Source organism: Macaca thibetana, chromosome 7, assembly GCF_024542745.1.
Source record: "Macaca thibetana thibetana isolate TM-01 chromosome 7, ASM2454274v1, whole genome shotgun sequence".
Lineage (NCBI taxonomy): Eukaryota > Metazoa > Chordata > Mammalia > Primates > Cercopithecidae > Macaca > Macaca thibetana.
This window is the reverse complement of record NC_065584.1, coordinates 2,861,185-2,879,608: the sequence shown is the minus strand read 5'-3', so window position 1 is coordinate 2,879,608 and position 18,424 is coordinate 2,861,185. Positions and strand designations below refer to the sequence as shown.

Genomic DNA, 18,424 nt, shown 5'->3' with positions numbered 1-18,424 from the left:
CAAGAAAAAGCCAGTTTCAGGAACAGGGCTTCTCCCCTCAGGCTCCGGAAAGGGCAGGGAAAGTCTCGGTTGGCCCATGACTGGGACCCTGGAGTCCAGACCCGAGATCCCCACTCCCGGCCACAGGACATGGTCAACAGGTCCCCGCCTGGCTGCCCCACCTCTGGGAGCCCTCCTGCCACCCTGGCTGGCCTCCTGAAGGCTCTGAGTGAGGTCAGGCCCCAGGAACGAGGGAGGGGCTGCTCCTGAGTCCCCAGGGCCCTGGGCTGAGTGGACCCTGCTAAGCCTCCTTGGCCCTGCCCAGCTTCCTTCACGCAGAGCTGCTGGTGCACGTGCCCCAGAATGAGGCAGGCACTGCCCCACAGAGAAGGCTTGCCCATCCCTTCCCTCTGTGTCCCAGGACAGGGCCTTGGCTGCTGCCCAGGATGTCCTGCAGCAGCCCCTCCCCCAGCCAGCGTGTCCCTCAGTGCTCTCCAGCAGGCACAAGACCAGAGAGCCACATGCTCTGTGCTCACCCTGCACACCTACCCACACACCTCCCCCCAGACCTCCTGGTCCTCGAGTCTTTGCTTCCCACAGGCCCCTACCTGGTCATCCAGGCCAGCTGCCATGGGCCAGGAACCTGCATCCATCCTTCCCTTGGCCACAGTGACACCCAAGACAGTGCTCACAGCTCATCCCTGCCCTCAGGGCCCCTGAGGGGTCACCAGTGCCACAGCCAGTCATGTCATGTTGCACTGACTTTCCCAGCCAACCACCTGGGGGCCAGGGCTAGAGTTTTTCCTCCATTGTCCACGAATCATGGCTATCACTGTTGCATGGGTTCCTGGAGGTCTGGACCCCCTGCCACATGATGTACTAAGCATGACATCACGAATGAAGCTGATGAGCATCATTTTCTACAGACCAGGAGTGTCCCAGAGCACTGGATTGCAAGAGTAGCAAGAAAGTACCAGTGGCTGGAGCACTGCTGTCTCTCACAGTGACTGGGTGGGCCCCTCTACACTGAGGTGGTTGGGAAGGACACGCTTCCTAGACACACAGCACACACCCAGTGCCAGAGGATGTGGCGACTTGGTTCGGTCAAGGTACCGCATCTGGCGGCGCAGTTTCCATGTGGGCTGACTCTGGGTTGGGTTGGGTTCGTCCGTCACCATCGGCCATGGTGCTGCTGGGTTTTGTGGACCATGTGGGTGAAGAGAGTGGGAACAGTGGAGACAGTGGGATTGGCCATGCCTGTATCTTTTGAGTCTTCGGGGATGGTCCTAATTTCTGCAGATGCTCAGGATGTGTGGAATGACTCTCTTGGTCAGGGTCTTAGAAGCTTCCACTTATTTGTTTGGGTTTTTTTCCTGCCCAAATGGCTCATAATCATTAGGTCAAGGAACCAGTGGGTGGGCTCTGCCAGCTGCAGAGTACAGGCAGCTCCTTCCCTTGGGCACGAGAGGCTGAGGGTCCCAGGACCACTGCAGGGCGGGCTTGTCCCCAGGTCTCCGGGAGCCCTTACTCTGCCCACGGTGGTGTTCTGGGTCCCCTGATGTCACTGCCAGCTCAGAGCCTGCACCCACAGCTCTCAAAAGATTGGGAGAGTCTCCTGCCCAGCATATCGTTTCTCTGCCTGGACACTGACTTCTGCCCTTTCAGGCCAGCTGCTCCTCACACGGCAGAAAGATCAGGAGAACCTGCACTTCCCAGAGGGCCAGAGGGCTCCAGGGGGCACCAGGGAGGGCGGCACCAGTGACGGGCACACCTGGGCCAAGGGAACTTTGGGCACCCAGGCTCTGGGCCACTCAGAAACTGCCAGGCAGGCACCCGTGTGGACCAGAACTGTGTGCCTGCCTGGTCAGCCTAACCTTGCCGCTTTTACAGGGAGGCACATGGGAGCCCCTCAGAACCTGCCACGGCCCTGCAAGGAGAGCATTCCCCTGGGGCAGGAGGCAGCGGCTGTCAGCCAGGCACTGACTGCCCAAGGTCGCAGAGCCAGGACAGGGTGTGGGCGGGGCCCTCCCTCCCCCCAGCTCTGGTGCCAAGCTCTTCCCAGTGTCTTGTGCCCCACGTCCCAGCAGCCGTGTGCAGGGCAGTCATGACCAAGTGCGGCACCCAGTGCCCTGGCTCTAAGCCCACTCTGTAAGCTGCTGCCTCACGACCCTGCAAGGAGCTTCCTCCTACAGAGCCCCTGTCCTTATCTGCCAGTGAGGCCAGGCCTGGGGCTCAGGGGGCGGCGGGGAGGGAAGGGGAGCTAAGCCCTGTGAGGAACTAAGCCGTTGCACACAAGCATGCATCCTGCCCATTGAGCGCTTGGAGAGCACAGTTAACAGAAAGACCCAACTCCGTAGAATATGGAGTTTTATTCTGAGCCAGTATGAGTGACTGCGGCCCTGGAAAAAGTGCACACACCCAGGGAGCCCTGAGTGGGTGGTCCTGAGGCAGCCAGAGCCCAGCTCTGCTTCCTACGAGCTTTACTGTGACAGAATTTCAGGCAGTCATAATTCAAGGAGCTTCTACATCGGTTTAGCACAGAAAGGCAGAGTGTCTTGAAGCAGTGGGGGGACAGGTCATCAGTGGAGCCAGAGATTCTTTCATTTGCAATGAGTTAAAGAAGTAAAGCTTTTTCTATGAATGTGGAGTCATCAGAAAGGAAAGTTTTAAGTTAAGATTAAGAAGTCTTTTAACCGATACACTGGGTCACAGTGGCTTGTGGGGTGCGTGACTTGACCCTGGTCTGGCGGCCTTCAGTCCTGTTTATAATTTGTGTCGGGGTCACAGTCTTCTGATCGCTAGGTTAACGTCAGTAGTGGTCGGCCCTGCCTGAACTCCCACAGGGAACTGGGAGAGCGAGGCATGTCTGCCCTCCCGTCCCATCATGACTGGGAACTCAGTTTTTCCGGTTTCTCGGGAGTCCCTTTGGCCAAGAGGGGGTCTGTTCAGTGGGTTGGGGGGCTTAGGGTTTTATTTTTATTTTACAGCACGCAGCACTTTTGCACACTGACGGTGTGGCCTGCACAGTTCTGGGCACATGTCCACAGATGTGTGGCATGCCTGCGTCACAGAGAATGCACGCTTCTGGCGTGAGAATGAGGCTGTGTGTGATGTGTGGGAATGCTCGGCCCCGGGCCTGCCGCAGCCAGGTCCCTGCAGTGGGTCCTCACGCCCGGAGACCAGGGATGGTGCCCACAGTGGGAACCTGGGCTGACCGGCTGCCCCCAGGACCCACGTCTGCAATTGCCCCACTGAAGCCCAGACAGACCCCCCACACGGCCTCCCCTCCGAGCACAGGACCCTCAGCAGGTCAGGGTGGTGGTGGAAGGATCTCCCGGCCCCTCCAGCCAGCCCCTGAGATGCTGCTGGAGAAACAGCTGTGACAGGCAGCTCCGGGAGCGCCAGCTCAGTTACGGCTTATGTGTGGCCCCCCAGCCAGCTGGCTTTCAGGAAAAGACCGACTTTGTACATAAAATTTATCACTGTAACAATGGCTCCTGTAGAGAGAGGAGGACGTTCACAGCCTCTCGGAGGTCATGAATAATGGAGGAGAAGGAAAGGGGCCGCTTTGGTTAGTGTTCCGAGAGGCCCAGAGGCCCCCATTATCTCGGCTGATGGGAGCAGCAGGGGCCCCAGCAGCTATGGCTCTCACTCGCGGAGACCAGTGTGTCATCACCCAGGCCCCCGCCACACTCGGGGCTAGGGGGAGTGTCCATGCTTCCTGTATTCTTAATAAGGGCTCTGACTTGGTGACGGGGTGACCGTACATGGCCCTGTCAAAAGGCCCTGCCTCAGTCCGAGAATGACAAGCTACAGGCTCTCTGGTAGGGGCCTGGACCTCCCACTCCGGGCTGTGACCTGGGGCAGGACTCCAGCTGCATCCACAAGCCGGAAGAGCAGCATATCTCCAGGCAGCCACATGTCAGGGGCCAGTGAGCAGACACCGGAGCCAGAGCGTCACAGGTCACCCCCACACGCCCAGAGTCTTCTCCCCCGTCCTCCTACCTCCCTCCCCACCTGAGGTCTGTGGGGCCCTGAAGAGTCCCCAAAGGCAAAAATCCTTCTTTGCTTGCCTCCAGTGACGGGGAACTCACTACCTCACTGTCAGTTGTTCCTCCTGTGGGCAGCTCTGCCTGGTGGGAGGTTCTCCCCACTAGCCCCTGCACAGAGCAGCCTGTGCCTGAGGAGCCCCAGCCCAGATTCCAGCTCTCACCCAGAGCATGCGTCAGCCCCTCTAATCCCAAACCCACACTCCTCCCTCATTTCCCCCATTTCCTCTCCTCCTCTCCTGGACTCCACCCTCAGGCTTCACTCCCATCAACCCCCAGGGTGCCCGGGCCGAGCCTACCTGTGACCACCACGTGGCAAATCCTGTGGGGACCTCACTCCTTGTCCATCCTGACCTAGCACTGGCTGAGTGTGCCAGCAGCAAAGACCTGCTCATGTGGCCTCCGCTGGCCCTGGACTCACCCGCCATCCCAACCCCTGCCTGCCCTCTCCCACCCCCATGCCTTCTCTCCAGGGCCCCCTCATGATGATCACAGCTTATGGGGCCTCTCATGACCCCATCAGCCACCATCCCCACCCAGCTGGAGACCCTCGACTAAGCCCTGTCAGAGGGTTTCCAGCGGTCATGAAGCAGCTGAATACCCACAGCAGAGACGAGCACTGCGAAGACGTGTTCCCACTGCAGCAGAGGGAGCTGGGCTCAGGACGGCCTCAGCTGGGCTCTCCCCCTGCAGCCAGAGGGAGCTGGGCTCAGGACGGCCTCAGATGGGCTTTCCCCTGCGGCCAGAGGGAGCTGGGCTCAGGACGGCCTCAGCTGGGCTCTCCCCCTGCAGCCAGAGGGAGCTGGGCTCAGGACAGCCTCAGCTGGGCTTTCCCCTGCGGCCAGAGGGAGCTGGGCTCAGGACGGCCTCAGCTGGGCTTTCCCCTGCAGCCAGAGGGAGCTGGGCTCAGGACGGCCTCAGCTGGGCTTTCCCCTGCGGCCAGAGGGAGCTGGGCTCAGGACGGCCTCAGCTGGGCTCTCCCCCTGCGGCCAGAGGGAGCTGGGCTCAGGACGGCCTCAGCTGGGCTTTCCCCTGCGGCCAGAGGGAGCTGGGCTCAGGACGGCCTCAGCTGGGCTTTCCCCTGCGGCCAGAGGGAGCTGGGCTCAGGACGGCCTCAGCTGACAGGGGTGCAGCCCTGAGCCCTGGAGACGCCTGGAGAACCTTTGGACCCATTTCCAGCACAAGCCCTGGTGCTTCAGTCAGCACAGCCTGCACGAATTTCCCCCTAGGCTGTATGCCAGACAGGGGAAGGGCCAGCCTCCAGGCCTCTGAGCAAGAGCACCATGGCCCACTCTCACCCTCGGGCCAACGCTGGCCTCTCTTATGCCTGGGGTCCTTCTGCTTCAACCAGCTGTGGACCCCATCCCCATCTCCCAGACCCACCGGCCCTTTCTTCTCTGGCCTAGGTCAGTCTAGATACTCCACACCCTCCAGTCCCACCCAATCCCTGCCTGGAACCACTTATGAGGCCATGCTGAGGCCCAGGGCTCTCCACATTCCAACCAGACCATGGTCCAGAGAGGGCTGGGAGTCTGGGCCAGCACCACATGGCCATGACCAGAGTAGCCACAATCACCAGCCCTGCAGTCTCCACTCCCACGTGCCACCCCACCCCACCCCAGCCACCTTCCAGGACCACCCCAAGGAAAACAGCCCAGACCAGCCAGCTCGCTGGACTTTCCCAGCACTCAGGAGTGCCCGGTCACTGAACATGCTCCACCCTCCCGCTGAATGACAGCTGGCCTCCGCTGCTGTGTCGCCGGGGCACTGCCCAGGGTGGGCGCACCACAAAGACCTGGGGAGGGAGGGTGGGGTATCCCATCATTCCCAGCTCACGGGGAGAGATGAAGGTGTGGCGGGGATCACCTGGCTGAACAGTGACAGAGCCAGGCCCAAACCTTGGCACCACTGCCTGTGGGCACATGGGCCCACCTGCTGGCTGCGGGCAGGACTGACACAGCCGAGCTCCTCCCTGGCACTGCCTGGCACAGGCACCGGGGACCCCCTGTGGACCCGGCAGCTCAGCACGCCCCTGGGCCGGCCTTATCTCGCCTTGCAGAGCCCAGGCTGGAGTGAGGCGCAGTGGACGGAGGCGAGGAGGGTGCAGCCGAGCCCTATCAGATAAGGCCAGAAATACGACCCTGCTGGGACCTGAGCCCCAAGCCGAGCCATCAGCTCGCTAATAAATTACACAGAGCCGGTGTCCACAGGGGCGGCCCGCATCGCCTTTCCAGGGAGCACAGAGAGGGGGCAGCACCCGAGGTCTGTGGGCTGGCCGTTCCCTCCCTTCTGTCAACGAGAAGGGTCAGGAAGGAGCTGTCCTGGAGGCCCCCGACCTCAGGCGGTGCAGCCTGACCTCTTAAATCCAGGAGGAGCAGCTCCAGCCCTGGGAAGCCAAGGAGAGGTTCCCAGATCGGGCACAGGCGGGAGAGGGGTCTTGTCTGGCTCCAGGGCCTCTCTCTTCCCAGGAAGCCAGGCTGCCAGCAGGACCATCCAGCCTTCCTCAGTGCTGTCCCTGGAACAAGGGTCAGTGCGCCACGGCCCTCCTGCCAATCTGGCCCGCCCCGTTTGTGTAAACACAGAGCGCACCGTATGCCATATTCCCCTCTACAAGAAAAGTTTGCTCTCCCCGCCCTGTACTGAAGACAGCGGCAAAGGGAGTGCCAGTCCCCTGAACCCCGCCCCGATGGCCGCATTGTGCATGCTCAGATGGTGGGTTCCAGGCCACTGTGCCCAGGCAGCCTCTGTGCACACTGTCCCCCAGCCTGGCACACCCTGGGCTCCCGGGGGTCCTGTAGCTTGACCCAAGGGAGATGCACCCCCACTCCTAAGAGAGCAGCATGGGGCTCTCCACACCTCCTCCAGCAGTCCCCTCAAATAGGTCAAAGTCCTGCAAACCAGGCAGGGGTCTGCCCACACGTGGTGGTGCCCTCACCAGCCTCTTTCAGGCCTGCCTTTACGTGCACCAGCAGACGGGGGGCTGGCAAGGACGGGCCGCCAAGCCTGAGCCGGGCTGCCACCTCCGGGCTGTGTGACTTTGGACAGGGTGCCTCAACTCTCTGAGCTGCACTTTCACCTACAAATAAGGGGCAGACTCAGCAGCTGCCAGGCAGGGCGGTTGGACGCCCACCCGGGACAGACCCTGAGAAAGGGAGGTCCCTCGCCCCCGCCATCCCTCACTGACCCAGACATTGCCCCCTCCTGCCCGGGCAATATCGAGGCTCGGCCAGTGTGCCCCAAAACAGCAGCTTGGGACCCATTCTTTGCCTCTCCCTCTGGCAACCCCAGGTCAGGACTCACAGGGGCACAGGGGCCAGGGCAGGGCGGGGCGGGCACCCTCTCTACTGTGGAGGCCCCATGCCAGGTCAGGGTCTTACTGGAGGCTGGACTCTGTGATCACCTCACCTCCCACAGCCCCACAGTGCCCTCCCTCTCCCACTCCGCCCTGAATTCCAATCCATCGGTTTTTCCAAGAGCTGCGCAGCTCCGGAACTGGCCTGGGAGAGGGGCACATTTGGGCCGGGAGGGGCGGGAAGAGCATCAAACTCTGGTCTCATCTGAAATCCTGGTCTGTTGTCTACCGGGGGCCTGGGAAACAGCCACCCCCTTCTGCTCCGGGGCCAGCGGCCTGTCCTCAGGGTCACTGCTATTTCTGCCAAAGGGGAGAGGTAATTATAGCCCGGCTGCTGCCAGCTGGCCCGGCTTTGCAATCCAGCAGAGAGAGCTGGAGACGGAACGAAGGCCACAACAGACCCGGCCCTGCCGGCGGGCGGTGGCGCCTCCAGACCAGAGCCCTCGGGAAGGAGGCCTGGGCAGGCCTGGCCCGTTCACCTGTGTGCCCTACAGTTCTGCCTGAGGCTCAGCTCTCAAGGGCCTGGGAGGGGTGCTGCCAGCCAAGAGGGTCCAGGACCTCACTGGACTGTGCCCCACAGGGAGAGCCTGAAGAGCCTGTTTCTGTCCCTCAGGGAGCCAGGAGGGAGCCAGGTGAGTTCCAGCCCCAGGGAGAGGGGGCTCACTTCCCGCTTGGGTGTGAAGCTGCCAGAGCAGAGATTGCCAAGGGCAGGCGCAGGTGGGGAATCTGCCCCAGTTGGGCAGCAGGTGCGGGCAGAGACTGGGCAAGAGCACACACCGATGACCCTGAGTGACCTGGACAAGCTCCAGGGTGGCCACCCTCCCCTCTTCTCCTGGGACTGATGGTTTCCCTAAAATGGAGACAGTCCCAGGCCAGCCCCGTGTCCCCACTGAGGCCAGGCCGCCCCTGGGGGAAGCAGTGAACGTGGCCAATTCAAACGTAGCAGCAGGGCTGTGGGTCTCCAGCCACACAGAAGCCTCCAAAGGGTACCTGATGTTGAGCGAAACAGCCTGGGCAGGGGGAGAAGGGGCTGCACTCTTAGGGGAATGCAGGGAGCCGTGTCAGGCACGAACCCAGCCAGCCTTCCGAGAAGGGCCTTCGTGGGGGGCTTCCTCCGAGGGCAAGTCTACGCAGGCCCAGCCCAGCAGGAGTGGGTTCGTTACTCCAGTAACTGGAGCCTAGTTCTCAGCATTTGGGAATCCCTGAGAACTGGCTCTTTTCTGAGCCGAGTCAGAAGGAATCCCTGTCCTGCCCTGTGTGGCCATAGCACTCCCACCTAGCACTGGATGCCATTTCTTGGGCACCTACTGAGCTTTTGCAGTGCCCTGGACAGTTGGCAAACAACCCCCATTCCACATATGGGAGGGAGAGCCTGGGAGGTCCCTGCCTTGTCTGTCCAGGGCTCTCGAGGCCTAGGGTGGCCCCTGCACCCAGCAGGTGAGCAGCCGTCACCCGGTGGTGCTGCCACCCCGAGCCCTAAGTGCACCTCCGATGTGAGGGCCCATCTAGGCACGGAGAGGGGCCTCAGGGGGCCACCAGGCAGCTCCTGCTCCTGTTCCTACCTGGTAGGGCCTGCAGGCACCTGAGCAAGCCTAGCTGGCCGTCAGCCCAGCCAGGGGCCTCCCCACAAGTTCTCCCTCTTACTTAAGTCGAGAACCCATGTTGTCTGGGGAGCTGACAGCATGGTTCCAGTGGTGAGCATTGGGCTGGGAGCCACGGCTTTTCCCAGGAGCCCAGCTGCCCCGCCTGGCCGTGCTCTGCCTCCGCCCTGCAGAGGAAAGGCCAGCAAGGCAGTGTCCACGGTCCCAGTCCTCTTCCACTAGGAGAAGGCACAGCCTGCATCTGCAGCCCCAGGGCCACTGGGTTAGGCCTGTGGCCAAACTACCAAGGTGCCGGGAGACGGAGGAGGCCCAGCGCCACCTGGGGCCACCAAGCCCTTGGTTGACGGCCTCCCCATGGACCGGGCTGTCCCGAGAGCAGCAAGTCGGCCAGGGCCCCCAGGGCCGTTGAGGCCACTGCTCTGTGTCACCGTAATGGAAACTTCTCAGCTGGTTGTGAGCTGCAACAGCTCTGGTTCACACCCTGCGACAGCAAGGCTCTGACCGCCAGTGGATCTCAGGGCCGGTCAGGCGGGTGAGCCACCCTAGAGGTACAGCACCAGCAGGAGCCCAGGTGGGCAGGGGCAGAGAGAGAGAAAGAGAGAGAGACAGCGTGTGTGTGTATGTATGTGTGTGTGTAAGTGGTGGGTTTGGGGGCTGCGAGTCTCCAGCTTCTCCCAGGAAGGTCTCTGGCTTCCCAGGAGCCTGGCCACCTGTCTCTAGCCCCCAGGTGAGTTGCCCTGGGGGAGGCTGCACCTGCAACAGAGAGGCAGGAAGCCCAGCCTCGGCCTGCGCTCGCTCAGGCCCCAGGACCCTCTGCCCCGGAAGGCTGTGAGGCTGCCGTGTGAATGGGCGCAGTGCCAGGTGAGGGGTGAGCCAGGAGTGTGGGGCCGCATGCTCAGAGCCGAGGAAGGGCCCTCCCCGTGTGGCGTGGGTGGTGTCGGGATTTCTCACGAGCCAGCTGCTGCATGGGGGACCCTGCCCACCCCGAGGAACCCTCAGGGAGGACAGAGAAACATCAGGAGGTGGGCTGTGGGTGAAAGGGCGGGCGGCGTGGGGCAGGCAGAGGCAGCAGCCTGGGAGGAGGCGGGAAGCCGGTGGGCGGCGTCCTGGAGGACAGGACAGGAGCGGGAGGGAGCAGCAGTGGCTGGGCCCCAGAGCCTGGTGTTTTCCAAGCCACTGAACCAGGCGAGAACCACTGGCCGGCCCCCATGCCCCACTGCAGGCTGATCTCGAGGCGGGGGGGACTCAGCGCTGCCAGGGCCGCTGGGCTCCGTCAGTGCCCTCTTGTCTCTCAACAGCTTCAAGATGAGGTGGGGTCTTTGGGGTACTGGGCTAGACCCCCAAAGACTGCTGGAGGGTCACAGCCCAGGCTCACCAAAGTCCTGAGCCTCAGCCCTCACGGCCCCACCTCCCACCAGCAGCACGGGTGGGTCACGCCCACAACTGGGAGCTCCGGGCCCTGACTCCAGCCTCTGTCCCAACCCAAGCTCTGAAATCTGGCAGGCTGTTCTCCCTTTCTGGGCCTCAGTTTCCCCTCCCCCAGGAAGCTTGGTGCCCTCTCTCAGTAGAGGAGCTGGTAGGAACCCCCCAGCCCCCCAGCACCAAGGGAGTCACCATGGGGGTCCTGTGCCCAGAGTGGGGGTACAGTCCCCTCAGGTGGACACACCCTCCCCAGCCGCGGGCCTAGCAGGACACTTGCAGGTCCAGGCTCTGAAGCTATTTTCCGCCCTTTATCTCCCATCTGTCACGAGGCCTCCAGTTACACACTGTCCCTGCCAGAGGCCCCGGGCCTCCCCGCCCCCACCTGCCGAGCATGCCAGAGCCGCTCCTCCCCTGCTTCCGGTGGGGAAAATGAGGCCCAGGGAGGTCACACCACTTACCCAAGGTCACAGAGCCAAAGAAGGACAGAGCCCCGGACTTGAGCCGGGCCTCCCTTCCAGAAGGGGAAGCATGAAGCCCAGTTAGGGAGGGGACGACAGGGCTCAGGGAGGCTGCCCGGGAGCAGAGCGTGGCCCAGGGGAAGGCGCATCTCTGGAGAGGGCCCCAGGGATCCCGGAGGGGAGGTGTCATCCCATAGGAAGTCCTGACTGTCCAGACACGGCCGGAGCTACCTGAGCTCTGTTCCTGGGCACATCCCCTCCCCGAGTGATGCCAACAGTGGCTGATGGCACAGAGCACAGGCATGGTGCGGACTCAAGTCTGTACGCTGACTCCCACCCTCACGTGAGCCCGCAGATGCTGCTGCTCTCCTCACCCCCATTTCACAGCTGAGCAGACCAGGGCCCAGGCAGATTAGGAGACTTGCCTAAGGTCACACGTGGTCACACAAGGTGCTCCGGAGCCCGCACCCGAAGAGGGGGAGGTGCTGTCCCATAGGAAATCCTGATTGTCCACACTCAGCAGAGCTCTGTTCCCCAGAAGGCGAAGTCACATCCTCTCCAAGTTATGCTGCTCAGTGACAGACGGTTAATGCCACAGCCAGGCACCCTCACAAATACATTGCCCATGCATGCACATTCACATACTCACACTCTACACAAACACACACACATTCACCCACGCATATGCAGATATGTTCACACACATGCACATGGGCACATGCATGGACACCCACACACGCACTCACACACACATGCACATTCATATGCATGCACACAAATACAAGTACACATATGCACACACACACACAGATACCCCACACGTGCACACTCAACCCTCTGACACACGTGCTCACTCACACTTGCACACTCACACGTGCACATTCACACATGCATATGCACTCCATTGCATGCAAACACACTTGCACACTCAGGGACATACTCACACATGTGCACACACACATTGTTGTCCCACCATCCCTTGGACAGACCTCAGGCCAGGGAGGGCTGAATAGCGAGAGCTGCTGGCAGAAGCTGAGGGAGACTCCGTCCAGCCCTGCATCCCGGCGTGACTCCGTTGGCCCAAGCCTCTCCAGGCCTGTTTCCTCATGAGGGGTGAACCTGGCTGGGCCCCCTGGAAGGCTGCTGCAGGGCCGTCTGGCGAGGGGGCTGTGGCCCCGGGCACACCAGCCAGCCCCAGGCTGTGCAGTCCCAGGAGATGGCCCCGGATACACAAGCCTCCTTCCGCCGGGCAGTGGAGAGCCCAGGCTCTGGGTCCAAGAGGTCACTGGGGGCTCTGCTCCACCCCCAACCCCACCCCTGGGCTTTAGCAGAGTTTCTGTCCCACCCAGCGTGGAAACTGAGTCAAGGGTATCCAGAGAGCCCTTCCAGCCCCAGCCCTGCTATGGACAGGCGGTCAAGGTTGCCCTTGGGGCATGCCAGGCAGCATCCCCAAAACACCAGGACAGGCCTGGCACTCTGCGGCTTCCCTAACCCTGGGGATCACGCAGAGCCCACATTCCAGGTGACCTGGCCCCAGGAGACGGAGCCCCAGCTCGACTGGGCCTGCGAGCACAACCTCTCCCATGGCCACTCTCTGAGAGCAGGTCCTGAAGATAAGCCGCCCCTCCCTGCCACCCCCCGGATGGCCGGCTCCTGCCACAACCCTATTTGCAATAAAAACCTGATCCTGCGATAGCAGAAAATTGCTGTCTTTTGAAATAATTGAACCCATCCAGACAGCATCCTCCCAGACATCACTAACAGGGCCCTCTGCTTGTCTGCAGGATTTATGCCTGCTCGAGGATGCGGTCGTGGCCACCCTGTTGTCTCCTGTAGAGGACGGCACCCAGCTGCTGGAGTCACTGGGTCTCCACCCAAACCAGCTCCTCCCACAGGCCTGCCCTGCACCTCTGAGGCACCCACCCCTTTGGGGGACCCTTGGAGGAGTTGTCCTTGAGGACCATGTAGGCCCCTCACTCTCGCCCTCCCCCTTCTCAGCCCTTGGGGGCAGGGTCCTTGGAGGACCAACGGGAGCAGGGAAGCACCTCAGGAAATGCAAACACCTGTGCTGTGAGGGGCAGGGGCCGCAGTGCCCTCCAAGGACCCCAGAGCAGAGGCGAACCTGGGGTGGGGTGAAGGGCAGCAGGAGGCTCCCACACTACCCCCTATCCAGCTGGAAGCAGGGCCGGGAGGACCTGGCCTGGTATCAGCTCCCAGGGAAGCCCCAGCCCCCTCTCGCCTCAGTTTCCCCACCTGCAGCGAGAGAGGCAGGCTCATCACTCCCAGAGCCCTTGAAAGACAGACACTCGGTGCCAGCTCACCTGTATGGATGCCCGGTAGGCTCTGCACCCCTCTGTAGGGAGGAGGAGTGCCCAAAAGTCAAGAACCCCGCCAAGGCTGTGAGAGGAAATCCACACTCGGGGGCTCCACCGGTGAGCAAGAATGAGAGCAAAGCCTTCACCGCCATAGACACAGGGGCGGAGGCAAGGAGGCGCCATTCACAGCCAGGAAGCAACCAGCTCAACAGAGGAGGGCGCAGAGAGACGGAGATGGAAGTAGAGAGAGAGACGGAATCAGAGAGAGGCAGGGAGACTAAGAGATGGAGACAGAGTGATAGAGACATAGAAAGATAGAGACAGAATCAGAGAGAGGCAGGGGAACAGAGAGATGGAGACAGAGTGATAGAGACACATATTGGGGGGAGGGCAGAGACAGACACAGAGAGAGAGTATGAGCCGTGCTGAGGGGTGGGCCCCCAGGAGCCCAGGGGCATCCCACCAGCACCAGCCCAAAAAGGTGGCATGACCATCTGGGAAGCCTTTCTGTGGGCCCAGCCTCAGAGCCCTGGCAATTCCCAGTCCCCAGCCCCAGGACCTCCCACTACTAAAAGGAGACAAAGCGAAGATGTTTCCTACACCTTGTCCATGGCCTCCAATCACTGCAAATGACAATACTAAAATGCAAACTTCCTGAATACCCGATCATGGAGGGCGACTTTCAATGATGGGACCTCGGCCCCGTGGAATACTATGCAGCCCAGTGGAATATTATGCAGCCATTAAAGATGACAATTACGAAGACTGTGGCAGCAAAGGAAATTGCATGCGATGGCATTTCTGAAGGAACAGGCAGCAGGATTTATCTGCGCTGGGGACCCCGCTGAGGGAAAGGGCTGTCTACTCGTCAGCGTGGCCGGCCGCAGGCGCGGGCAGCCAGCCTGGCTTCCGGGGAGGAATTTTCTGCTCTTACTTTCATTCCTCTGAGTGCCACTTGTGCAGTAAATAATAAATAACGTCTTTGCTTATCTTAGGACCATGTTCCAGTAAATGAGGACTGCAGCAGGAGCCTTGAGCCCTGACTCCCGGCCAGAGACACGACATCAGACCAGAAAGAATGAGGAGGCCGCGTGGGGCCCACGGGCGTGCAGGGCAGAGAGGGTAAGGCGGGCCACTGGGACGCAGGTTCTGCAAGCTGGCCTTCCACTGGGGGCTGGAGGGGGCAGGGAGCAGACAAAGGAGGAAAGGCCATTCTCCGCCCCAGGAATCAAGGGGTGATGGGAGGAGGGCAGGGGGATCACTGAGGGCTGGAGGGAGCAGGCGGGGGCAATGGGTGCCTTAAAGGGTTTGGTCTGGCAGACGGGGTTGGAGGCCCCCAGGTGGGGCACACCGCTTGGCAGAGGAAGTGGGAGTCATGGAGGGCTGTGGAAGAGGCAGCCCGGGGAGGAGGGTGTTGGAGGAAAGAAGAGGGTGGAGAGAGGAGGACAGGTCAAGACTGTCACCAAGGGTCAGTGTTAGGGTTAGGGGCCCAGACCTCAGACCCCGAGGCTCCATCCAGCTTCTGAGGCACTGCCAGGCTGGGACAGGCCACAGGCACAGCAGGAGCTGGGTCAGACTCAGCATGGACAGACCTCACGCCCTCGAGGGGCAGCCTCGCCAGATGCCAAGCAGCTGACTGTGTGCATCGAGCAATGCCCCAGCCAGGAACAACCTCAGAGCTGGCCCGGCTCCCAGGGTGACTCAGTCCCAGTTGTCACCATGTCACAGACAAGGATGCTGAGGTTCACAGCAGCCTGAAACTCCTGCTCCATCTTCCAAACTCAGGCTGGGCCCGTACACGTGAGCAGACCTGCGCAGAAGGGCCCAGGTAGGCGAACGGGCAGGAGCTGCCCCTGCCTGCAGCACGCGAGGCTCCGCCCCAGGGAAAAGGAGGCCGAGGCCACCAACCAGCCCTCCTCACAGCCCTGGCCCGGCCCCTGCCCCATGGAGCTTGCAAACTCTGGCCTCTTAGCCAGAGCCCCTCTGCCAATGCAGCCCCCTCCCGTTGTGCACATGTCCCGGGGACCCTGAATCCGAGCCTGAATCCGAGACAGCGGGCAGAGGAAGAGAGGCTCAGTGGGGCCTTGCGTGAAGAGACGGGGGCGGGAGGGGCTCCTGTCTTGCCTGGGTCCCTGAGGCTGAGTCTGGCTGCCCGGCAGTGCCTGTCCAGGAGCTGCCCCTCACCCCACAGGAAGTGACAGGCCCAGCATCGCACACCAGCCGGGACAGGGTACAGGTTCCAGGACGGTGCTGCTGGGCCCCACACGGCTCAGACCTGGGTCCCCGTCGGCCTCCTGCCGGAGACTCACCGGTCTGCTTTTCGCCCCTGTCCCAGGAGGACAAGAAGTGCCCCCCGTCCATCCTGAAAAGGAGCCGGCCGGAGCATCACCGCCCAGGGGCCGAGCCCCAGAGGACCTCGAGGCGTGTGCGGTTCCAAGAACCCCCAGCGGTGACCGTCCACTGTAAGAGGCACCCGCAGCCAGCGGCTGGAGAGGATGGGGTTGGGCAGAGGGAGGCGGGGACTCCGGCCACACCCACCCAGCTCTGGCAGGGCCCAGGACATGGGGAGCCATGGCCACCTGTCTTCAGTGGCAGAACCCCTGGGCCCGTGGGGTCACCTGGACACACAGTCCTGGTCCGTCAAACGGCAACTGGAGGAAAACATGACAGCGGCTTCTCGAATGACCGTCCTCTTGAGGAAGCATCAGGACCTGGCTGGGCCTGGGTCTCTGACCCATGAATAGTCTCAGGGGTCCCTCGGGGGTGCAGGGTGAGGCAAGAGGGCAGGGACACCCGATGGACTGAGGCAAGTACCTCCCAGCCGACTCTCCGTTCTCCTTCCCAGACATTGCTGACAGGAACACCACGGCCACTGTCAGGGGTGAGTTCCGAGCCCACATGCCTGTACCCCACTGCCCCCTCCTTCGGTGCACCCACCCTCACTCCCTCCCCAAGGGAGGTGTCACAGGGCCAGGGCCTCTGAGGAGTCCCTAGTGGGGGGCTCTTATTGCAAGGAGGCCCCTCGAGGCTAGGGAGGGGCCATGGGCAGGGATAGGGCGGAATCTCCCCATCCCTTCCCCACCAGCCCCAGTCCTCCAGGGAAGGGTGGGGCTGGCTGGCGCTGACCCTGCCTGCCCTCTGGCCGCAGTGCCCGGCAGGCCCAGGCCACACAGCGGCTCCCTGCTCCTGCGGCTGTGCGTGTGCGTCCTTCTCCTGCTAGCCCTGGGCCTGTACTGCGGCCGGGCCAAGCCCGTGGCAACGGCACTGGAGGACCTGCGGGCCCGGCTCCTCAGCCTTGTCCTGCACCTGCAGCACGCGGCCCTCACCTGCTGGCACGGCCTCCTGCGGCTCTGATGGGCAGGACGGGTGGGGCTTCCCGGACAGCTCAAGCACTCCGGGGGCTCTGAGACAGCCTGAGCCCTGGCCCTGCTGCTTGGTGAATCACGAGGGCCAAGAACGGCTGCTGCCTGGGGGCCGACTGGGAAAAGCGGGACCCCATGGCGTGAGACTGGACATGGGGGCACAGCAGGCGGCCCTGCCACACTAGTCAACACAGCCCTCCTGCCTCCTGTGTTGGATCCACGTGAGATTTTATTAGAAAGAGGATTCGACTGCTAACAGTTGGGGCTCCCTAGACTCACCCAAAGGCCCCTCCCTTGTCCCAGCAGGAGCTCCTGCTGCTGCTAGGGCCCGGCCCGGCCATTGCCGTGTGCACCCGCTTGAGGAGGGGGGCACGCTGCCTGTGTTCGAGGGGCTGCTCAGAGGAGGCAAACCCAGCCTTTTGCAATTAGGGCCTGTGGAGAACCCAGACCTCGAAACCCCACAGGAAGGGTTTGGTTGTCAAGGTGGGTCCCTCTGATGTGAGGTGCCATCCTCTGAGCCCAGGTCTGACCCGCTACTCAGTCCCATGAGTCTGGAGAGGCCCCAGGGGACGACCCCTCATCGGGGGCAGCTTCAGGTGTAGAAGTTGAGGGGACAGCAAGGGGCCCAGACACCCCCGGCCTTCAGAACAGCCATCTGTGCCCAGCTCTGCAGGCCGGGGGCACCCAGCCGAGCCCAGGGCCAGCCAGTGCCACCCACCAGCTGGGGCCTGTAGGTCCCGAGACCGTCTGTGGTTGTGGCTTTGTCACCAGATTGCAGAGCTGAAGGGAGCCCAGTGGGTGACAAACACTAGGGGCCCCTCCAGACCCTACGTGGGGGGAGGGCCGAACAAAGCAGGGAGGCCCACGGTTAGGGACCAGGCAGAACTGCCCAGGAGGGACACAGGGACAATCAGACCAGGGTCCTCGAGGCTCGCCTGAGAGGGAAGGGCACGGCTGACGACCTGTCTGGTGGTTCCTCTCTGTCCCACCACTTAACTGGGAGACACTGCTCTATTAAAACACACCGTGGCTTCCTTCCGTCCTGGCGTTTTTATAGAAACAAGAGAAACCAGAACCGATTTGCTAAGGAATCGGCCTCAGTGGCCAGAGTGGATGTCCTGGGCCCCTGGAACCTCCCCGTCTCCTGCAGGCCTGGGAGTGGATGAGTCCACTCGGGCAGGGGGTTAACCAAGCCCCCGGGTCTTGAGGGATGCCCGGCTGGCTCCCTTCACCCTGCAGTCAGGGTGTGTCCCCACAACTCCAGGTGCCAGGGAACAGGCGCAGTGGTCTCCAGGGTCGCTTTCAGCTTTGGAATCCAGGGAGCCCAGAGTTGTGGTTGGAGGCAACAAAAAGGGCTGTTTCCAGAAGTGGCCCAGAAGGGACCATGGTGGGGGCTCCCCCGGGAACCCTCCAGCATCATGCTCTCCCCACAGTCACCACAGCCCCACCTACCCAGGCCCAGCCCAGCCCACCCCACCCAGGGAGGAGGATGGGCAGGTTCCTGCCCCATATTCTGGATGCAGAAGCAGCGGCTACCAGAGGTTGGGTCTCAGGGCAGTCATAGACCCAGGCTCAGCCCCCTCTCTGTGTGCTTGGGCCACCCCTCCAGCCCTGGTTCTGATGGGGGAGGCCGCCCAGGCCGATCTCCCCCAGCTGCGGCTGCCTGTCCACTGCAAAGGCAACACAAGGACATGCCTGGCTTTGCGGGGTCCTATGCTACGATCTCAGGTGCTCAACAAATATTGCTCAAAGATGGGCACCACACCCCCAAGAAATCCTTCAAAATTGATCCTCCCACCTGGGGAAGCAGCACAGGAAGCAGTGAGACTCGAAGCCAGTAGAAAATGTACAGAGAGGACGGCAGAACCTTGGGAAGGCCATCTTCC

At 62.1% G+C, this 18,424-nt stretch overlaps 4 protein-coding genes across 30 annotated transcripts in view; 3 read left to right on the top strand and 1 right to left on the bottom strand.

Annotated features, from left to right (window-relative positions):
- The window catches only part of SIVA1 (SIVA1 apoptosis inducing factor), a 692,134-nt gene that overhangs the window by 501,063 nt on the left and 172,647 nt on the right, over positions 1-18,424 (top strand). The window lies entirely within an intron of this gene.
- The window catches only part of ADSS1 (adenylosuccinate synthase 1), a 251,931-nt gene that overhangs the window by 71,917 nt on the left and 161,590 nt on the right, over positions 1-18,424 (top strand). The window lies entirely within an intron of this gene.
- Positions 1-18,424, bottom strand: part of ATP5MJ (ATP synthase membrane subunit j) — an 819,915-nt gene that overhangs the window by 660,365 nt on the left and 141,126 nt on the right. The gene's annotated exons all lie outside the window — the stretch shown is intronic.
- Positions 7,535-17,576, top strand: C7H14orf180 (chromosome 7 C14orf180 homolog). Of its 5 annotated transcripts, XM_050798453.1 has the most exons (6): positions 7,535-7,696; positions 7,961-8,012; positions 14,172-14,298; positions 15,512-15,638; positions 16,022-16,057; positions 16,325-17,576. In XM_050798453.1, exons 3-6 carry the CDS (start codon positions 14,188-14,190, stop codon positions 16,528-16,530), a joined length of 480 nt encoding a protein of 159 aa, XP_050654410.1. In that variant the 5' UTR covers positions 7,535-7,696; positions 7,961-8,012; positions 14,172-14,187; the 3' UTR covers positions 16,531-17,576. The 5 variants fall into 5 exon arrangements, with proteins under 5 accessions (XP_050654410.1, XP_050654409.1, XP_050654412.1 ...); XM_050798452.1 differs by having other exon boundaries at positions 7,693-8,012; XM_050798455.1 differs by lacking the exons at positions 7,535-7,696; positions 7,961-8,012 and adding an exon at positions 9,056-9,529.

Coding starts and splice junctions, on each gene's coding strand:
- C7H14orf180 (XM_050798453.1), top strand. CDS start 14,188: ATGAGGACTGCAGCAGGAGCCTTGAGCCCTGACTCCCGGCCAGAGACA. Junction 14,299..15,511: donor GGGCGTGCAGGGCAGAGAGG/GTAAGGCGGGCC, acceptor CCCCTGTCCCAG/GAGGACAAGAAGTGCCCCCC. Junction 16,058..16,324: donor CACCACGGCCACTGTCAGGG/GTGAGTTCCGAG, acceptor CTCTGGCCGCAG/TGCCCGGCAGGCCCAGGCCA.